Source organism: Balaenoptera borealis, assembly GCF_965194805.1.
Source record: "Balaenoptera borealis genome assembly, chromosome: 18".
NCBI lineage: Eukaryota > Metazoa > Chordata > Mammalia > Artiodactyla > Balaenopteridae > Balaenoptera > Balaenoptera borealis.
The window spans coordinates 22,780,571-22,803,216 of record NC_138877.1 but is presented as its reverse complement, the minus strand read 5'-3'; the positions used below and the strand labels follow the sequence as shown (position 1 = coordinate 22,803,216).

At 40.8% G+C, this 22,646-nt stretch overlaps 1 protein-coding gene across 1 annotated transcript in view; it reads left to right on the top strand.

The window, feature by feature from the left end:
- Positions 1-22,646, top strand: part of GTF2F2 (general transcription factor IIF subunit 2) — a 145,190-nt gene that overhangs the window by 2,265 nt on the left and 120,279 nt on the right. The window contains exons 2-4 of the mRNA XM_082365744.1: positions 11,774-11,847; positions 21,207-21,225; positions 22,500-22,644. Coding sequence (XP_082221870.1) covers positions 11,774-11,847; positions 21,207-21,225; positions 22,500-22,644 — 238 coding nt within the window. The remainder of the gene's footprint in view (positions 1-11,773; positions 11,848-21,206; positions 21,226-22,499; positions 22,645-22,646) is intronic.

Genomic DNA, 22,646 nt, shown 5'->3' with positions numbered 1-22,646 from the left:
TATCACAGGATCATAGGCATTTGATAGTGAATTCTGAGGAGTTAGGGAAACTTTTTCAGCAAAAGTTGTCAGGGTGTGGTGACTGACTAAATGAGGATGTGAAAGAAAGCAATGAATCTAAAGTTAAGAAATTTTAGTGTTCTTTCATATATGACCATTTGAATACATTTTATCACTTTAAAAAGAACTCACCTCAGACTAATGATTTGTTCTGTTTTATAAAGGTAGTTATAATGTTTCAATTATTTATTGTTTGCTGTATCATTGTTTCCTTACATCAATTTGGCCTGCAGTATTTCTTCTTTTTCTAACCTTATGTATCAAAGAAAAATAACAGGCTTACAAATACTACATCTCTCCAGGGTGTGAAAGGACTTTTTTTTTTTTTTTGGCCAGTTCTTGTTCTCTGACAACCTTATCTCTTAAAGAGGATGAGAATTGCTATCAAATACTTTCTGTTCTAAAATCCATTCATGTTCCCTCTTTATTTTTCAACTTTTATTTCTGCTTTAGTTAAAGGAATGCTAGTAGGCAATGAGGTTTGATTTGCACACCTGTCAGATAGTTTGAATTTGTTTCATTTGTGCTGGGATTAGCATCCAGTATGATTTTCATGCCCATATCCTAAGCATATTTGGATTTTTATCTCTGAATTATAGGAATAAATTATATGAGAGCTTCAAGTTGTAATGGTTAATTTCATTTTCAGCTTTCTTTGTGTGATATTAAAATATAACATGTTGTTTATAGAGTTTGTTTTCCTTCTTACCCAATTAGAATTTGTGAATAGAACTACATACGACTTTAAATCTTTTCAGTACACGTTAGTATTTCTTATAAATAACGCCTTGAGTTCTGATCTTTGAGGATCATTTGTTGTAAAATACATGAGTTTCTTCCTAGAGTATCGCAAGTTTATGGGCCATTTTGTTCATATTTTATTAATTCCATCACTAGACAGATATAGAAAAGGATAAATACAGTAAGGGCTATACATACAAGATCTCTGAGAGTTTTAAGTAGGAAAAAAGTTGTCAGGTGGGAACAGGGAAGACTTTGGGGGAGGTGACATTTCAGAAGAGCCTATGGAGTTGATTAGTTAGGAAAAACTTCCCAGCAGGGCGGGTGAGTGTGTTCAGGAAAAGGCAAATACAGTGGAAGGTTGTGTACCAGGATATCCACTACCTGTAACTGTTCTGGCCTAATGAAATGCCATTTCTGGAGTTTTGAATATCTTAAATCTACAAGAGAATGATGATTTAAATAAGTTTTGATAGATAATAGACATGATTGGATTTAACTTCACAATAGATGTCACCTGCTGAAAAACATAAACAGCCGCAGTTTTTACCTGGGCAGGGAGCTAGTCCCTTGTAATTTGCATTGCCCTATTTCTGTTGCTCAGTCTATGCCACTGTTAGGTTGCCAGCTGGTACCAAATCAGGATCTAAAAACAATATTTAAAAAATTTTTAGCATAGTTCTTTTGTTTGGCTTCCAATATTTATTTATTTATTTAAAATGTATTTATTTATTTATTTATTTTTGGCTGCGTTGGGTCTTCGTTGCCGCACGCAGGCTTTTCTCTAGTTGCGACGAGCAGGGGCTACTCTTTGTTGCGGTGCACGGGCTTCTCATTGCGGTGGCTTCTCTTGTTGTGGAGCACGGGCTCTAGGCACACGGGCTTCAGTAGTTGTGGCACGTGGGCTCAGTAGTTGTGGCTCATGGGCTGTAGAGCACAGGCTCAGTAGTTGTGGCGCACGGGCTTTGTTGCTCCGCGGCATGTGGGATCTTCCCGGACCAGGGCTAGAACCCGTGTCCCCTGCATTGGCAGGCGGATTCTCAACCACTGCGCCACCAGGGAAGCCCGGCTTCCAATATTTAGACTTCTGGAAAAAATCATCTTATCTAGTTATGATTGGCAGGAGGGTAGGGTACCTGATGGGGAAGAGGGGGAGATAAAGCTGCCAGGGTTTTTAGGAGTGGTGGGGTTTTTGTAAGTAATGAATATCATACTGGAGCTTGAATTATAAGAAATCCTATCTTTTGAGGGAAATGGACAGGTGGAGGTATTGACAAGCGCTGCAATGGGTCCAACCAACAGCTTCCTAGCCAGCATAAAGGTGTGTTTCAAGCCCCATCAACCTTCCTCTTCTAAGCATTTTGATTGATACTTGTTGGAGGAGAGGATCAGGACAGGAGGGATGGACGCCATCCCCTGTGAATATTGGGACTTCCATTCAACAACTCAAATGCTACCAAGCTCAACTTTTATTTTTTCACAGACAGATAAACAGTTGGACATTGGCAGCCAGAGAGAAAGCTATGTACCAGGGAGAGATGAAACCGGAATGGGTGATACCCCAGAGTCTTGCAGGAGAAAAAGGAACTTATATTTATAATGTGCCAAGTGTTTTACACAGCAAACCTGTGAAGTAGGTACTAATTATATTTTTCAGATGATAAAATTGAGGTTTAGGGAGGTTAATTATCTTGCCCAGGCATGGAACAGTAATTCAAATTTAGGTCTGTTTGGCTACAAAGCTTATGCCAGAAATAGGAAATGTCTTTTTTCCCCCTTGGTTCTCTTTAATGAATCATCTCCCTGGAGACCAGAGGTGAGGTGGGGGACTTTGTTTTTATGGCCTTGGGTCTTGTCAGCTCCATATGTTGACCTTCAGGAAAACGTATGAGTAGAAGCTGCCTGTCATAGACTGGGTTCCCAGGGAAGCTGGTTCTGAGCAGGAGGTTAGCATGCAGAGGTTTGGTGTGGAGCGCTCCTGGGATCATCACCTGTGGAAGGAAAAGGCCTTATGCAGGATTGGGTACAGGGCGGTTTGCCCCAGGAACAGTGGGCGATCGTGGCTAAAGGGCCTGTCTTCCGTGGAGGCAGTTCCACAGAGAGCTAACAGCTGAGGTCTATCTGTGGTCGCTCCCAGCAGCTAGGGGAATAAGGCCTTCAATCCTAAACGAGGAAAAGCGTGTCACATCAGTGTCTAATACAGTGTCCAATACTCTGGGAGAAACAGGGCTTTGGAGACTAGTAGTTGGGGAACTAGATATTTGATGACGCAAAGTTGGCAAACAAGCTTAGGGGAGTAACTACTGTATATAATCACCTTGGCACCTTGGCTTCAAAGGCACTGTTGACCTTACAATTGACCTGTAGCTTGAGTGAGCGGATTGATTCATCCAACAAGCTTTCAGTGATCGCCAGTCATTGTTCTAGGCTCTGAGTATGTTAAGGTGAGCAAGAACAGACATGGCCTGGGCTCTGTAAACTAGGATCTGTAGTCTGCTGCTGGAGAGAGACATCAGTCAAGTCCTGACGAAGGCAGTTCCAAACAGATATGGGCACTGAAGCAAGGAGGACTGTTCTGTGAGTGTGAATAGCAAAGGAACTTGACCTAGTCTGGGAGGTCAAGGGAGTTTCCCTGAGGAAATAATGCTTAAGTGAGTCATTTTCTTTTTCTTTTTTTTTTTTAACATCTTTATTGGAGTATAATTGCTTTACAGTGGTCAAAGTGAGTCATTTTCTGTCACACTCCCTGGTCTTGGGAAATCTGAGAAAACATCCCTGTACCCATTATCTTGTCTCCATCTCATTTTCTTTAATGAATGTGTAGACAGTGGAAACAACACAGATATCTCACAAGTGACATGTTGACAAGAGTGTTTTGCAGAAATTTTCTAAGAATAGAATTCAGGTGTTCTCATTCAGAAAAAGGTAATTATGTGAGGAGACGATATGTTAATTAGCTTGACTAGCGTAATCATTTCACTGCATATATCAAATCATGTTGTACACCTTAAAAATAAAATATAATGTTTTAATTAAAAATATCAGCTGTCCAGGGGCTTCCCTGGAGGCGCAGTGGATAAGAATCTGCCTACCGCTGCAGAGGACACGGGTTCCATCCCTGGTCTGGGAAGATCTCACATGCCACGGAGCAACTAAGCCCGGGCACCACAACTACTGAGCCTGTGCTCTAGAGCCCACGAGCCACAACTACTGACCATGAGCCTAGAGCAACAAGAGAAGCCACCACAAGGAGAAGCCCGCACACTGCAACAGAGAGTAGCCCCTGCTTGCCACAACTAGAGGATGCCTGTGTGCAGCAACGGAGACCCAATACAGCCAAAAAATAAATAAAATTAAATCTTAAAAAAAAAATAAAAATAACAATAAAAATACCAGCTGTCCAAAAAAAAGTATTTTGGAGCCTTGGAACCACATATACTGTTATTTTTTCCTTTTCCTCTACCTCTTTTTTCACAACTTAATGGGCTGGGACTTCTGGGAAACCCATTTCCGTAAGCTCTTGGTGTAGAAAGTTATATATGATTGACATAGTCTCATTGTATTCTACTATTTTTCATTACAAGGGTATAGTATTTTGGCGACCTTTTGAATTAAATAAGCTGGTAGGCTTACCTGGGAACTTACTTTTTTTTTTTTTTGGCCGCATTGCACGCAGCATGCCAGATCTTAGTTCCCTGACCAGGGACTGAACCCGTGCCCCCTGCAGTGGAAGCGCAGAGTCTTAACCACTGGACCACCAGGGAAGTTCCATGGGAACTTACAGTTTTATTATAATAATGATGACAATGCAGTATGAGTTCCAAACTTGTTTTTATCAATTAACTACTTTTTTTAAGTTGGCAATTGCTTGTATTAGATACAATTATTGTACTGGATTCGATTCTTAAATTTGTTTTAGTGTATGGTATATAGTTACTTCACTTAGAACTATTGTCTTGTTGTTTGGTGGCCTAAATTGTAGTCTCCAGCAGTTTGATCATAGAATCTTCTGACCTGGTTAATGTATTGAAGAACAGTGGTCTCATCAAGAGCTCCAGAACATTCTTTTTTTTTTAATTAATTAATTTATTTATTTTTGGCTGCGTTGGATCTCCGTTGCTGCATGCAGGCTTTCTCTAGTTGTGGCAAGCGGGGGCTACTCTTCGTTGTGGTGCGCGGGCTTCTCACTGCAGTGGCTTCTTTTGTTGTGGAGCACAGGCTCTAGGCATGCGGGCTTCAGTAGTTGTGGCTCACAGGCTCTAGAGTGCAGGCTCAGTAGTTGTGGCATGCGGGCTTCAGTAGTTGTGGCTCACAGGCTCTAGAGTGCAGGCTCAGTAGTTGTGGCATGCGAGCTCAGTAGTTGTGGCTCGCCGGCTCTAGAGCACAGGCTCAGTAGTTGTGGCACACGGGCTTAGTTGCTCCATGGCATGTGGGATCTTCCTGGACCAGGGATTGAACCCGTGTCCCCTGCATTGGCAGGCGGATTCTTAACCACTGCGCCACCAGGGAAGCCTAAAGAGCTCCAGAACATTCTTGTCTTCCCTTTATCTTAATAGCATTTCAGGGAACCGCAATGAGGGGACAGTGGCAGGTTGGAAAATGCTCCACTCTACTATTGGTGTTTTCCTCTCTTCCCCCTTATTTTAAGGTAGATCTCTGAAACAAGGTTTCCCTTTGAGAATGCAGTGAGATTTATTAAAATTAAATTCTGTATCCTGGATTTATCCTAATAACACCATCATTGTCATTACATTAACATTAGTAACACTTCTTCAACAATATCCAGTCATTAAAATAATAACTCTGTTCCTACTGTGTGCCAGGCTATTCTAGATGCTAGGAATGTGGCAGTAAACAAAACACACAAAATATCTACCTCGTGCAGATTGCATTCTAATGGGGAGGGAGAATGGACAATAAACAGATATGTATATAGCAGGTGATAAGTGCTCTGAAGAAAAACAAATTAGGGTAAAAGGTATAGAAGGTAGCTGGGGATGCTATTTTAATAACGTGGGGAAGGGCCTCACTGATAAGGTGGGCCTTGAGCAGAGACCTGAAGGAAGTTATGGGGATGCCCTTCAGATACCTGGAGGAAGAGCATTCCAGACAGAAGTAACAATGAATCAAAGGCCCTCGGATGGGATGGTGTTGGGAATGTTCACAGATCTGTGTGATTAGAGTCAAGTGAGTGAAGGCAGTAGGAGGGTCATGGATCCACAGATCCATGAGGCCGTGGATTGCAGCGGGCTGAATCATCTAGGACGTTAGAGGATTTTTACAGTGAGTGACATGGGAAGCGAGTAGCCATAGAGAGGCAGCTTGGCGTGCTGATTGTGGAGCTAGACTGCCTGGGTTAGAATCCTGGCTTCCCACCGCTAGTAATTGTGGGACTTTGGACAAATGATAACTTTTTTGGTGCCTTAGTTTCTTCATCTGCGAAATGGAATAATAATAGAGTTGTTAAGAGGATTAAGTGAAGCAAAATTTTAAAGTGCTTAGAAAAGTACCTGGCACATGGTAAGCACTATGTAGATGTCTGTTAAATAAATTGAAAGGCTTTGAGCAGAACAGTATCATCTGACTTAGGTTTTAATATGGTCACTCTGGCTGCTGTATTGAGACTAAAGTGTACACAGACAAGAGTGGAAGCAAGGGAATCAGGAGGCTATTACAGGAGATGATGGTGACTTGGATTAGGATGGTAACCCTGGAATTGGTGAGAAGGACATGGAGTCTGGATATAATTTGAAGGTGTTGCTGACAGGCTATGTCAGTTAATTGGATGTGGAATGTGAGAAAAAAGGAGCTATTCAGGGTAACTCCAGTTTCAGACTGAGTGCCTGGAAGGACGGAGTCGACTTTTACTGAGATAGGAAAATTGCAGGAGGAACAGGTTTATGAGGGAGAAATAAGAGTTCTGGTGTGGATATTTTGAGTTTGAAATGTCTAGTGAATATTCAGATGGAGAGTTTGAGTAGGCAGTTGGATATATAAGTTGGGACTTGGGGGGGGAGAGCTATAAATTTGGGAGTTGTCATTATACAGAGGGTATTTAAAGTCAAGAGATTGGATGAGGTTACATAAGATTGAGTGTGGATAGAGTAGAGGAAAGGTCTGAGGACTGAAATCAGGGCCCTCTGAGGTTAAGACGTCAGGAAGATGAGAATCTAGATGTGTGGAGACCAAAAAGGAGAGTCCAGAGAAGTAGGAGGAAAATCAAGAGAGATTGGGGTGACTTGAAGCCAAGTAAAGAAGGGGTTTGAAGAAGGAGGAAACAGTAAGTTCTCAAATATTGTTGATAGGTCTGCAAGACGAGGACTAAGCATTGGCTTGGCAATATGGTGAGCTTTTGTAACCATGGGAACCAGTTTCAGCAGAGTAATAGAGGGGAAGCCTGTCTAGAGCAGAGCAAAGTGGCAGAGGAGGAACTGTAGTCAGCCAGCAGAGACGGCTCTTCAAAGAGCTTTGCTGTAGAGAGGCAGAGAGACGGGACAGAGGGTGGAAGGAATTATAGAGCCTGCCCTTACCCGGTGTGCGATCATGAGTTACTTCGCTAGCCTCCCTGTGCCTCAGTTTCCTCATTTGTAAAATGGAGACAATAAAAGGATTGTGTGAGAGTTAAATGGTTAATATATTTAAAACATTTAAAAGAGTGCTTGTCACTTAATGTATTAGTTATCTATTGCTAGATAACATTATCACCACAGACTTAGTAGCTTAAAATAGTGTGCACTTATTATTTCATAGTTTCTGTGGATCAGGAGTCCTGGTGTGGCTTAGCTGGGTCCTCTGCTTCAGAGTCTCTCACCGGATGCAGTCAAGGTGTCAGCCAGGGCTGGACTCTCAACTGAAGCTGTGCCTGTGGGAAGATTGTTTCCAAGGTTCCGTGGCTGGCAGAATTCATTTCCTCTAAGGTTGTTGGACCGAGGGCCTAAGTTCCTAGCTGACTGTTGGCTGGAGCCTGCCCTTAGTTTCCTGCCACATGGGCTTCGAAGCAAGACAGAGGTCACAGTCTGATGTAACCTAATCACAGAAGTAACATCCCATCCATCACCTTTGCCATATTGTATTGACCAGAAGGAAGTCACAGGTCCTGTTCTCACCCTGGGAGAGGCAGTTACACAAGGGTGCGAATATCAGGAGGTGGGGATCATTGGGGGCCATCTTAGAGTCTTCTGCCGCATTTAGTAAGCGCTCTGAGTGTTAGCTATCACCATCATCGTTGTTACTCTGATGGGGGAATAATTACGTAAAGGGAGTGGAGGAAAGGGTAGAATTGAAGGAAAGATGTCCTTGATTAGACTACAGGGAAAAATTCAATGCACACCTGGAGGGATTGGCCATACATAGTTCATCTGTTAAAAGGGGAAAGCAGAGTAAAAGCCCCACCTGTGGCTAAGCGGTAGATTGATTGATTGACTGATTGATTGATTTTTTGGCCAAGCGGTATGGCATGCAGGATCTTAGTTCTCGAGGCATGCGGGGTCAAACCCGCGCCCCCTGCAGTGGAATCTCGGAGACTTAACCACTGGACTGCCAGGGAAGTCCTAAGTGGTAGATTTGGAAGTATCCTTTTGATTGTTCATCTTTCCTCAGTGGAAGAGGAAGGAAGAAGTGTTACATATTTGAGGAGTGAAGAGAACATGTGACCTGTCTGCAGTGGCTTTCCCACTGCAGGTGAGAATTGGCCAGGGAGAGGGTGTTAAATTGCCTGGCATCTTGAAGGGCTTACTTGATGTTAGTAGCCGTGTATTTCAAGGGAGACCATTTAGCATGATTGTTTTTCTTCAGCTGCTCAGGTGCAAGTGTGGAGGAAGAATAGCATGATCAAATAGAACAATAAATAGATTAATTAATTAAGTAGTAGTATAGCTTGGCTTTAATCAGCGTTAGGTTCTGCCAGGCCAGTATGATGGAGGGAGTTAGGGGCAAGAGAATGGTTATAATGATGGGTTGTGAAATGTAGCTCTGTTGAAGAGAGGCATGAGGACATAAGCAGACAGGGACAGTGTACAGATGTAGAGTCTGTGATTTGAGGGATGGAAGAATTGTTGGAGTCGAAGTACTGAGGAAAGGGCCAGCAAGTTAGGAGGTGGTGGTCAGAATGGTTCCCTGAAATACAGTTTGCAGAAAGGGGTACTGTTACTGATAACAAGAAAGTCTTACAGTATCTAAATGTAGGGCTCATTTGAATCGGTAACTTGGAATATGATGAAGAAAAGCCACCGTCTTTCCCCTGAAGACTTTGTTAGGGAATACAGCTTGTGATCGCTTGGTAGAGTAGGCTGCTATCTGTAGAACATAGTTTTCTCTTTGTGTCAGAGTAATTGACAAGAAGGTTCCCTGGGGCTAAAAATCAAAGAGAAGCAAGAAGCAAAGGCTCACTTGTTAGGCAGTATTTCAAGATTGAGGCCATGAGGTAATAATTTACATAGTTCAAGGATTCAGGGTTTTATTTGATGTTGTAACAGTATTTGTCCAGATCAGTTTCAGATCTTGTATTTAGTTCTGACAGGTAATGTTGACATTTGCTTCTTGACTAGCCAGTATCCTCTTGCTCTGACACTGTAACAGCACCCTGCGTTTACAGTAAGTGCTGTAACAGCACTTACTTAGTGCTCCCTCTTTTCAGTCTGTGTGATTCTAATGGTGTTGACTGTCCCTCACCAGAGGTGTCATTGACTCAGGCTGACAGTGCAAGGATCTCATCTGTGGGTTCAATAATAGGCCCAAGGAAGGACACATGACCTAGTCAGAGCCACGAGAGACAATTCCAGTTTTGCTGGGGATTTGGGGAAGGAGAACTCTTGCTCTTCAGGAGCGGCTTCAGCCATCTTGCTACACAAGGGGGAAGGCTGGCAAAGAAGTGAGTCAGTGTGGTGAGAAGAGATGAGAGATGGTGAAAGAGTCCTGGTTACATCATTTGAGCCCTTAATCAAGCCACTTTAAAACTACCTCTGGAATTTTTAGTTACTTTTGCCAGTAAATCCTCTGTATGCCTAAGTGGGTTTTCTTCTCATTTGTAATCAAAGGAGACCTAGTAGGTAGATACAGTTATCAGAAGGAGTTTGCCAAATCCTCTAAGCATGCATGAATAAGTGGAGTGCAGTGTAGTTGAAACTTTAAGATGTGGAATCTTCAAAACCCCTTTTCCTTTAGGATCCTTTACATACTCTTATTCAGTTGTATAACAAAGAAAGCATCTGACCAATCTGGAGTCCTCTAGTGTCTGTTACTAGCTAACCATGTTATTTCAACCCTCTGAGCCTCGGTTTTCTTATCTATAGAATGAGGAGAGCGGTAGCAATTTTGCAGGGTGATTGGGAGGATTAAATGGGATAGTGGGTGTAAAATGTGTAGCACTGTATCTGACACTGTTGGCTCCCTTCCCCTTCATCTTTTCTAGCATATTGTCTGACACAGTAGTTGTTCAATATATTTCAGTGTAAAGAATGAACAAATACCGTTAGGATCTTCTTTTATTCTTGAATTTTTACTATATCCAGAGCACTGCTACTTGTTTGACTAATGGTCAGGTGGTTCTTTTTGCAAAAGAAATTTTGCTAGATAGAATTTTTTTTTCCTTTCCAGCCTTGGAAGGTCTCTCTGACTCAGTTACACATTCATGTTCATGTTATCATTCCAGGATTACTGTGGGAAATAATAATGACACCTGACACTCACTGAGTACTTGTTTGTGTGAGGCATTATGCTTCATACTTTATATGTACATATAAACTGTGAAGCATACCTTAAAAGTATGTACTGATTCCCGAGTTCAAACTACTTGTTAGAAGAAATGAGATAAGGTCCATAGTAGGCATTCAGCATATATTCCCTTAATCTTTTTGAGAATTAAAACCCTTCTGATTACATATATCTAATTTCAGACGCAACACAGTTAAGAACGTAGATGCTGGAACCACACTGCCTGGATTTGAATCCTGGCTCCTCATTTGCTAATTATATACCCTTGGCTAAACTTTATAATCCCTGGGTGCTCCAAATTCATAATCTGGAAAATGGGGATATTCCCTGGTGGTGCAGTGGTTAGGAATCCGCCTGCCAATGCAGGGGACATGGGTTCGAGCCCTGGTCCGGGAAGATTCCACATGCCATGGAGCAACTAAGCCTGTGCGCCACAACGACTGAGCCTATGCTCTAGAGCTCACGAGCCACAGCTCCTGAGCCCATGTGCCACAACTACTGAAGCCAGCACGCCTAGAGCCCGTGCTCCTCAACAAGAGAAGCCACCGCAATGAGAAGCCCATGCACTGCAAAGAAGAGTAGCCCCCGCTCACCACAACTAGAGAAAGCCCGCGTGCAGCAACGAAGACACAACGCAGCCAAAAATAAAATAAATTAATTAATTAAAAAAATAATTCCCTGTAAAATGGGGATAATTAACAGTACCTACCTCGTAGAGATGTGAGGTATAAATGTATGAAAAGTGCATATAACTGTCAGGAAAGTACTATTATATAACTGCTAGCTGTTATATTGAATAATTTCTTTTATTTCAGCAGATCCTTCATCATATTGGTCAGAGTTATAATCTTATATATAATAAAATATGACTTTTGAATCATCTTAAGCTCAGTAGTGTCTCTAAATAATATCATGTCAGAGTGTTATGCTCCTCCAAGAAGCCTCTTCTGGTAACCTTTCTCATCTCTGAACTTTTATTGGACTTATCTGGGAACATAAGTTAGCACTTCATTATTGTTAAGTTATATGACCAGTTTTAGTTTTGTGTCATCAACTCAGCTGACTTTAAACACTTTGAGAGCTAAAATCATTTCTTACATATCTTAGTACCTCTTTAGTGCAAAACATATAATGAGAGCTTGCTGCTTAATTAGCAGTTACTACAGACAGAAAGTATATATAGAAGCCGTATATCACTTTATGTTTAAAAAGGTTTGTTAGCATCTAAAACATAGTCTAATAGTGTCTTATTTTGTTTTAGGTTCCTAAATATTTGTCACAGCAATGGGCTAAAGCCCCTGGAAGAGGTGAAGTTGGGAAACTGCGGATTGCCAAGTAAGTTATTTATGAATTTTTGACATTTTACAAAACTTTTTGGAATTTTTTTTTACAAGTGCTTTTAAAGGTAATTAGAGTTCTTATTCAAACAGAGAATTTACCTGAAAAATAAGAAGTAATGAGCATGCCAAGGCTTGTCAAGAGATGATTAGGTGCCCTGTAAGGATTCGTGTGTATACATGTGTACACACACACACACACGCACATATTCCTGTAATGAAAGGTGTAAATATCAAGTACAATTTATTGGTAAAGCCTATTGGCAGTGAAGTAGCAGAGTATGTAGTTCCCTCATCCATCTATCCGCTCCGCACCTTTGAGGAGGTATGCTTGAGTTGGGCATAACTGGATGCACCAAGTTAAGGGCTTCAGGAGAAGGATTTTGCCATTGTGCCACCATACCTATTTATAGAGGCTTTGGAAGAGGGTAGGGAACACCTAGTAAACAATGTAAGAGTATTGTTTCCTGGTTGAGAAAATGACCTTGTTTGAAAAGGAAGCCTTCATAGCTCAGCTGGTGTCAGCCATAGGCCTTGTGTTCCCCTCTTACTGTCCATTCATTCTTAATCCAGCTCTAATCAGATTTCCATGCCCACTACTCTATTCAAATGGCTCTTGTCTACCACCAATATCCACCTCTTTATCACTGAGTTTTTGTTTCATAACAAACCACCGCAAAGTTTAGTGGCTTAGAACAAAACCATTTTATTAGCTTATAATTCTGTGGGGCCATTCTAGACAGTTCTGGTTGAGGCTGACCTGGCTGGTCTTCCTGGCTAGAATGGCCTCATTTATGTGTCTGGTGGTTGGCTTGCTGTCAGCTGGGGCAGTTGCCATGTGTTTTTCATCTCCAGCGTGCTCCTTCCCATGGTGGTGAAAGAGTTCCTAGTAGCAAGAGAGAGGGAAGCCCCACTGCACAAGTGCTTTGCAAGCTTGTGCTTGCATCATGTTTGCCAAATGTAAATGTAACTTGCAGTAGACTCTACCTCTTGATGGGATTTGAGGCAAATAATTTGTAGTCCTAAATTTTTTTATTTTTTTTACAATCTACCACATCCACATTCTTTTTTTTTTTTTAAGTTTTTAAAAAAATGTGTTTTATTTTTGGCTGCATTGGGTCTTCGTTGCTGTGCTCAGGCTTTCTCTAGTTGCATAGAGCAGGGGCTACTCTTCGCTCTGGTGTGCAGGCTTCTCATTGCAGTGGCTTGTCTTGTTGCGGAGCACGGGCTCTAGGCACGCGGGCTTCAGTAGTTGTGGCACGTGGGCTCAGTAGTTGTGGCACTTGGACTCTAGAGTGCAGGCTCAGTAGTTGTGGCACACGGGCTTAATTGCTCCGCGGCATGTGGGATCTTCCTGGACCAGGGCTCAAACCCGTGTCCCCTGCATTGGCAGGTGGATTCTTAACCCCTGCGCCACCAGGGAAGCCCCTGCCACATCCACGTTGTTAAATCTAAGAGTCAACAGCAGCTCTTCTCAATTGCCCTTCAACAGAATTTGACATAGTTGATCACTTCTACCCTCAAACCCTTTTTTTTCATCTCACTTCTGAGACATCACTCTCTTGCTGGCTCCTTCTCATCTTCTCAATTTCTAAATGTTATTTGGACACCCTCTGGGTTTTGTTCTTCGGAGGAGCAATCCTGTGTTCTTGGATGATGTCATGTCTTTAAAGTAAGAAACTTTGATACTTTCATGGTTTATGCCCTAAATGTCAATATTTTTGTTCTTTATCTTACTTGCATTTGTTTCAGACAAATCTTTAAATTCTTCCTTTTGTTTTCACAAGATATTTATTGGAAATGGGCATGCTTTTATATCCAAAGTTCTAATGTTAGGTAGAGACAAGTAATATCTTCTTTTCTTAAGAAACAGCTACACGTTTAATAGCAGAACTGGGCTTAAATTCAGTCCTTTGAGTGGTAAGAAACAACAGCTTCCAGTGCCAGCTCCGTCACTTACTATCAGTGAGGCTTTGGACAGATACTTAATCTTCTGAGTTTAGATTCGCTACCTTTCCCTACCATGAATATTGCATTCCTGAAAACCTCTGTGTAAAGAAAATACCTAGTTGAGGAATGTAAAATCTTTTGGTGTGGGGAGGAGGCAGCTGGTATGGGAAACAGAGTAAAAGGAGCCCAGCTCTAGGGAAACCTATGTAAGCCCTAAGTACTGCTTTCATCCCTAAGGTAAATATTAAAGGTAGCATGCTAAATAAACAGTAATGGGTGTGCTGTGATTTTTCTTGATCAGCCTTTGTTTGGAAGAAAATTTCAAGCTTGTCCTTAGTTTAAAGCAGATGTTTTACATAGTTACATCTGATATGCATAGGGAGGCCGTATCCCCAGGTCATGACCAGTTTACATGTTTTACAGTGCCAGTTTACATATTTTTCCTGTGTAATTATTAATAGTGTCTCCTCTTTCACTCTCCAGAGTGTCCTGGTTTTGGCAATAAACTGTATGTTTGCCCTTAATATTAACAGATGTGTGTATGTGTATTTTATATGTAAATTAAAAATCTAGCAGATTTTCTACCTAACATGACATATAATCTTGCCGTGTAGAAGAGCTGGATGCTTTTTATGATGGGAACAGATTTTTAGTAGTTGGTATCCTAAGATTGCTATGGAAATGCTTGAAAACAGCTTGTTCTGGAGTAGGTCTACTGGCTATCTTTTTATGTTTCTAATTTACTTAGTTTTCATTCTTCTTGCTGATTACTAGATTCACTATTAAACAAGTGTAGGATGAGTGAGGAATGGCTTAGCAGTGCCTGTGACTAGGTTATCAATACTTTAATTTCAGCTGAATATGACTCATCAAGGTTTTGTGGCTATAAACAAAAGACTCCATTAATAGATGATTGTTGTTCAGAATGAAGTGGGATGATAACCCCACTCTTCTTCACCAGTGAGCTTCCAGAGCAGACGTTGTGTTCAGGTTTTAGTGCTGCACCTGGAGACATGGACAAATAAGTTCATTCAGTGGAGTGAGACTAGGACAGTGAGAAAACGGAAATCAATTTCCTGTGAGGAACGTTTGAAGGTACGATGGCTGTTTAAGAGAAGACTTAGGGCAAACCAGTGAAACTGTCTTCAAATATTTTTAAAGACTAGAAGATGTATGATCAACTATTGATCCTTAGAGGCAGATTAACCATTTGGTGGGTTATCTGTGTGGTTGAAAAAAATGTATATTTGGGTTAAAAATGAAAAATAGCTAAGGTTTTAAAAAGGCAGTGTGGTATACTGATAATGAGTATGGACTCAGGAGTCAGTCAGCTCTGGGCTTTATCCGGGCCTTGTCATTTACCAGCTATGTGACTTTGGGGAAGTTGCTTATTACCCTCTCTGTTTCCTCATCTGTGAAAAGGAGATGGTATCAATACCTCATAGGTTCAGTGCATGTAAAATACTCCGTAAGTGTTCACCTGCTGTCATGCCCCACATACCACAAAGTGCAGGCAGTAGACCCTGCGTCATGTCTGGCACCTCCCGTCCCCGTCAGCTCTCCCACAGTTAAGCAGCAGCACCAGCTTGCTGTGCAGTAGGCCAGAAGCTAGGAAGAAGTACATGGTGTGGACGCTGATTCCAGCAGAGACAGGCGCTGTGGAGTAAAGGAATCAAGAGAGGCAGAGGGGAGGGGGAACACATGCCGCGGGGAATGCAGCTCTTCCCAAATTTGGTTCTTTTTATACCTGAAAAAAGGAGAGTCCAGAATAAGATGAGAGTAACAGCTTCTTTTAACAGTTGGTAACATTTGGGCCACTTTCGTCAAGCAATTCATGCCATGTCCCTAAATCACTGTACTTGGACTATTCTTATACCTTTGGACATCTGATGTGTACTGCATTTTAATTGGTTTATAGTTTTGCTTTAGTTTGTTTAATTTTAAAACCAGCCTTTCTACATTACCATCCTGCCTCAGAAAACTTCAGTTTTCAAAATGTTTGATATATGTCATATTTTACTGACAGTCATACAGTTTGTACTAATACAGCTTCTTTCAGAGACGTTTAATTTCTAGTTTTATTTCTAAACACACTTAACTTCCAAGGTCATATCGGGGCCCACTAATAATAGAAAATATGCAAATAAAAAAATCAATGAGATAATTTTTTGTTATAAAAATTGACTAAGTTTAGAACAGTGTTATACTGTTGATAGGAGTTTAAATCAGTACAAACTTTCTGAAGGGCAGTCTGGCAAAACATACATGTATATCAATGCACACATATATATACACACACATATACGTATATATACGTATATAATACACACACATAGGCACAGATACACATTGCTGCTCAAAACAAAGTAGAATAATAATCCCACTGTTTCCTCTGCCGGTTAGCTCACAGTGCAAGCATTATGTTCAGTTCTTGGTGCTGCCCTTACAGAAAGACACTGAGAGACTCAATTTATCATCATTTATTCTGATGTTCAAATTGTCCAAAGTTTAACCAATGGAAGCTCCTTCTAGCTGGCACTCATGATCTTTGTTTTCTTTATTGTGGTAAAGAATACATATAAAATTTACCACCTTAACCATATTTAAGTGTACAGTTTAATAGTGTTTACAGTTCAATAGTGTAAGTCCCATAGACTAAGGGCATGTCTTCATCATTCTTTGAGCACTTACTTTTTGTTAAGGCAAGGTGTTTTAGACTCATCTTGTACATTTCTCTCTGAGCCCTGGAGCCAGTCATTTCTCTAAGGAGCCCTGGTTTCCTCTAGAGGAAAATGGGATTTGGAAGCTAAACTCTGGATACCACAGGTGCTCATGGCTGCTGCCAGACCCTCTAAGTGGGCAGAGCTAGGGTGTATATATATGTACACACACATACCTCTGGGTCTACATTTATTTTTACATTTACATGTATTGAAAATCATGAATTTATACCAATACCCAGTTCCAGTTCAGCACTACAGGGTGTGTTCTAGTTTCCTCCCTTTTCATATTTGTACCTCTTTTCTGAAAGTGAGAAACCTGGTTCCTGTTATTCTTAATATATTCACGTATTTGTTCAGGCCTCTGTTCTTACTTGTTCAGAGTCCCGCACTTCTCCCGCATTGGTGATTGCCCTCCTCACCCTCCTTGGGCTATAGCAACCCTTGTTAGGCTGTTGTTAACCTTTGCTGCCCTCCACAGGGATGCTCTCCTCAGCCCTTCTAGGCTTCCACCCCCTGTTCTGAGGCTGCCCTCTCCTCAAAGCCATGCCTTCTTACCCCGCTAGGGCTCCAACAGCCTGTTTCAGGCTGTCCTTCCATGTGGCTGCCCTCGCCCCACTAGGCTCTGACCCATTTCTTGTTGAGCCGTTCCATTCTGGGGTGCCCTCCTTTACCCCACTGGGCTCTGGCACCTTGCCCGGCCTGCCCTCTCCACCCCAGGTACTTCCTTTCCACTTGGGCTATGACTACCCTGCTCCACCCACTGCAGATGCCTACCTTGCTTGGCCTCCCCTAATGGTTTTTGAGCTGTATTGTTCAAGAAGGGGACATATGAATAGGAATTCAAAGTGAAACAAAACAGAAACCACAAAAAATCCTGTGGAGCACAGGGTTATTATCATTATTATTTGGTTGGTCTTCTTGTCCTGAAGAAGCAGGTGATTTATTGGTTATCAGCGATTAGTGAAAAGTCTGGCCCCATTGGTGTCAAATCTAAGGTGTATTTTAAAAGTGTAAGAAAAAGGAAAGACATTAATTTTTTTTAAAAAGGCATGAGGAACGAGGCTGGAGTCTAAAAAAGTATCTGTGGAGTATTGAGAAACAGACTCAGAGTAATGAGAAACATTTTGAGACATTCAGTGAAAGGGTGGGCCAGGTGTTTACTTCATCCATTTCTGAAGACATTACTGTGTTTTACAATAGTGGATGTTTATAACTTTGACCACAGATCATCATGGAAAGGGTATATTTTAGTTGTAATGTAGAATGACGAAAGTTCATGTATACTTCATACATTCATACACCAAGACAAAGTAATACATAATCCTTTTAAAATAAATTTTAAGTTTTCAAGGGTTAATATTTATTCTAGAAAATTAACTCATCCAGAGTTGATCAATCTCTTATCATTCCAACTAAGATGCTATTATAATATATACAGTTGTCCCTTGAACAATAAGAGTTTGAACTGCACAGGTCCACTGATTACATGGGTTTTTTTCAGTCAGTATATGCTGCAGTACCCCACGATGTGCTGTTAGTTGAATCCATGGACGTGGAACCATGAACATAGAGGGTGTCGTCCACCCTAACCCCTGCATTGTTCAAGGGTCAACTGTCTATGAAAAGGAAGTTGACCTCCCCTCCTGTGTTCCCTAATTGCATCTGGGTGATTTCTAGTCACTGACGGGAAATGGCAGCGTGATCTTTAACCCGTCCTTTTTCCTTTGCTGCCCACTTTCAGTCATTTCCTCTTCTATCAGTTTTGCCACTCACTCCTTGCATTCTACAGCTGTCTGCTTCAGGCCTTCATTACTTTTTATATGCGTTTCTGCATTAGCCTCAGTTCAATTCAGTAAACATTACATCAGTGCCTTCTGTGTCCCTACCTTTGCTTTGCCTACAGTGCCTCTGTCTTAGGGTAGCTAAATTAAATTCCTCTAGAAGGAAAGTTCTGGAGAGATAGGGAAGGGACTGTAGTGAATTCAGTGCCTGACTGTCTATGCACGTTGAGGGGATTGTTGTCATGCTGAATTGGGAGCACATTGCTGCCAGATCTTCCGGTCTTGTAAGAGAAGCTGGAAATTCATTATTTTTGTGTGAAATCTTAATTTTTTCACCTCTGTTCTAGGTACTTCCCCAACAAAAAGAAGATTGACATTGTATTTTAATGTATGAAAGACTGGGAATTCCTACAGTAAACAAATCTCTGTAAGAATCTGGAATCCTTGGTCTGGCCTAAAAGGCTCTTTACCACTTGACTCCAGCCTCCCGTTCACTGATGTTAGAAAGAATATGCTGGATACTTTCTCATTTCTGGTGTTTAGTTGGATTCTTCTCTTAGTCTGGAATGGCCGCTTGTTGTCGATCTCATCCCGCACTCAGTTCATCTTTTCCTAGCTTTCCTATCTGCATTTCCATGACAGTTTGTTGTACCTCTGTCTTGAAGTTACTGTCCTGTTTGTAGTTGTTCATGGATTGGAGCTGTCTTTTTTTCATTAGACTGGGACCTTCTTGAGGATAAAGACCTATACTCATTACTATACCATGCACTTGTCACAGACAGTGAATGACTGAACCACTGAAGGAAGACAGGTTGGAACTCGGCCGGGTGTTATAGAGAAATAGTAGTTTTCTATCTGGTCTTCATATCCATTCTGTGTATATTTTCTGATGTCAGTTTCTTGGAACATGTCTTTGTACTTGGTATACTTTTGTTCAAACAATGCCTGTAGCTCTCCATTGCCTAAAGAGTGAAAGCCATGCTCTGTGCTGTGATATTCAAGATCTTATATTGTCTGGCCCCATTTCTCCTTTACAGTTCATCTCCTACTATTCTTTATTTTGTACTTTCCCTCCCAGCCAAATCTGATCACATTTTCCTGGCTTTGCTTAGCAATTTACTTTACTTTTTTTTGGCCCTGTCACGCAGCATGCAGGATCTTAGTTCCCCCGACCTGGGATCAAACCTGCGCCCCCTGCAGTGGAAGTGCAGAGTCTTAACCACTCGACCGCCAGGAAAGTCCCACTTAGCTATTTACTTTTGATACAATAGCTCAAAAGCTGCCTCTTGTTGAGCCAGTCCTTAACTCTTAAAATGGAAGAAATGGTGTCCTCCTGCCTAATCCTAGCACATTGTGGCTCTCTTAACTAAAATTAAAATTTATCTCGCTCTATAGTTATGGATTTAGCTTTTATATCTTCTGCTGGCTGGGGATAGGGGCCTTCCACTCAGTAGTTTGCAGGTATTTAATACATGTTTGTTTTTATTATTAGAGTGTACATTGATCCCATATTTGTAAAAAAAAAAGAAAAAGAAAAACTAAAAAACGTAATTCAAATAAATAAAAAATCGTATGGAAGGATATTTACTGTAGATAACAGTAGAAGATGTTAACAGTAGAATCTTGGCTAATTTAAAACTTTTGGCTTGTCTGTAATAAAATTATTTCTACATGGGCATATATTATTTTTATAGCAGAGAAAATTGCTTGTAATTTAAAAATAATTTTTGATCTTTAAGGTTTTGTTAGGTAAGTGAAACTTCTTCAGCTAGATAAAATAAATAATAAAATTTGTTGAAGTTCTATGTATCTGGTATTAAATATGCCATTCACATGCTGCTGAATGCTAAAAATACTCAGAGGGCTACCCTGGTGGCGCAGTGGTTAAGAATCCGCCTGCGAATGCAGGGGACACGGGTTCGAGCCCTGGTCCAGGAAGATCCCACATGCCGTGGAGCAGCTAAGCCCCTGTGCCACAACTACTGAGCCTGCACTTTAGAGCCCACGAGCCACAACTGCTGAGCTCGTGTGCCACAACTACTGAAGCCTGCGCGCCTAGAGCCGTGCTCCGCAACAAGAGAAGCCACCACAATGAGAAGCCCGCGCACTGCAACAAAGAGTAGCCCCCCCCGGCTCGCCGCAACTAGAGAAAGCCTGCGTGCAGCAACAAAGACCCAACGCAGCCAAAAATAATAAATAAATAATAAATTAAAATACTCAGAAATTAAAATAAGAATTGTAATAAGATCACTATTTGGATAAAATATTATTAGGTCAGGTTGTCATGGTGTTAAGAGACACAAACTCATAATATCTAAAATACTCATGTGGGATTAATGTGTATTTGTTTTTCCTATAGGATTACAAATAGAATAGTTTAGGAGAGCCAAGGATAAATATTAGTTAATCTCTGTAAATGTAATATTTTTATATAAATATGAAGTAGCATTATTTCTTGTTTTTTTTTAAAGGACATTTTTATTAATACTGACACATATATATATATTTTTTTAATAGCTACTTTATTTATTTATTTATTTATTTATTTATTGTTGGCTGTGTTGGGTCTCTTAGTTTTCGTGTGAGGGCTTTCTCTAGTTGCGGCAAGTGGGGGCCGCTCCTCATCGCGGTGCACGGGCCTCTCACCATCGCGGCCTCTCTTGTTGCGGAGCACAGGCTCCAGACACGCAGGCTCAGTAGCTGTGGCTCACGGGCCTAGTTGCTCCGAGGCATGTGGGATCACCCCAGACCAGGGCTCGAACCCATGTCCCCTGCATTAGCAGATAGACTCCCAACCACTGTGCCACCAGGGAAGCCCAGCATTATTTCTTTTAGTTCTTAGCTTACATTTGAAAAAAATATGAAATTAAATAATTGAAATTTTTTTCTTTCCTCTCTTTCAGAAATCAAGGAAGGACCGAGGTAAGATTATTTCTATGGAAATTTTATTTAAAACATTAGATTATTTTACTATGCATTAGTAATAGTAAAGAGAGGGTAGTGTTTACATTCTGGAAAACTCCACATCAAACTGGTGGCTGGTCAGGAACACATAGTAGTATAAAATGCCACTCTTGTGTGAATGAATAGGCTCCTTTCTAGTTGTTCATGCTTAGCATTTTTCTACTTTGACCTAAATATCCCCTCTCTTGGTACTATGAAAATTAGTATTGTTTCAGTAATACATTAAACATTATTTCAGTGTGGCAAATGCATTTGATTTGGATTTTTGAAGGCTTTAGATTTTGACCCATTAAGTCCAGGACATAATTTGCGGTACTTGTCGCATAGTAGAGAGATATTTAAATAATACTTCATAATCTTTCTACGTGGTTAAGAGATCAGTATTTTAAGTTTATAAATCCCTTTGATGTAAAATTTGGGGAGATATGGTAAAAATCATTTTGAAAGAACACCTACTGTGTCTTCTTATTCTAAACCTCAATATTGAGTTATCCCTATGAATATTTAGTCGTATTTGTTGAAATATTCAAAAATAAAACAGCACCGTGTACTCAGACAGTTACTGGATCTAAAAAGAAAGACATCCTCTGCTTATGGGAGTGTTTAAGCTTCCTGAGTAAATAGCTCACTTCCCCCTGCTTCAAGTACAGTCGCTTTCTTAATACTTTTAAAATGTTCAGTCATTCAGCAAATACTGTTTTCCTTCTGTGTGCCAGGCATTTTGCTAGGAGATGGATGGATGAATGGATGAATGGATGGCTAGATCTAGAAGGATGGGTGAATGGATGAATGGATGCATAGATCTGTCTGTCTGTCTCTCTGTCTATCTATCTGTCAATCTATCCATCCATCCATCCACCTAATACTTATCTAATTTATTTAGCGGTATAAATATAACAAAACATGGTTTCTTCCTTGACCTCAGACACCTTAGGAAAAAAAATTTATTTCTATTTTATAAATAGAAGTTTTTCAGCCATAGGCCAGAGAAAACATTTGAAAGCTGTCTATATAATGGTAGATTAGCCCCATTATTCTGACAAATGGAGATAGATTCTCTTATTATGACTCATTATTAAAGATTTTTTGATAAAGTTTTTAAAAAATGCTTAATAAAATGACTGGAAAAGATTCACATTAAAAAATGTATTTGATTTATAGTTAGAATTTCTGTACAGATACTTTGAATACAAAAGTCTATTGTAATAAGCTCTGGTTAATGTGTCTACTAGGTGTCATTTACTTTGAATGAGGATCTTGCAAATATTCATGATATTGGCGGAAAACCAGCTTCAGTCAGTGCTCCTAGAGAACATCCATTTGTCTTGCAAAGTGTTGGAGGACAGACATTAACGGTGTTTACTGAGAGCTCATCAGGT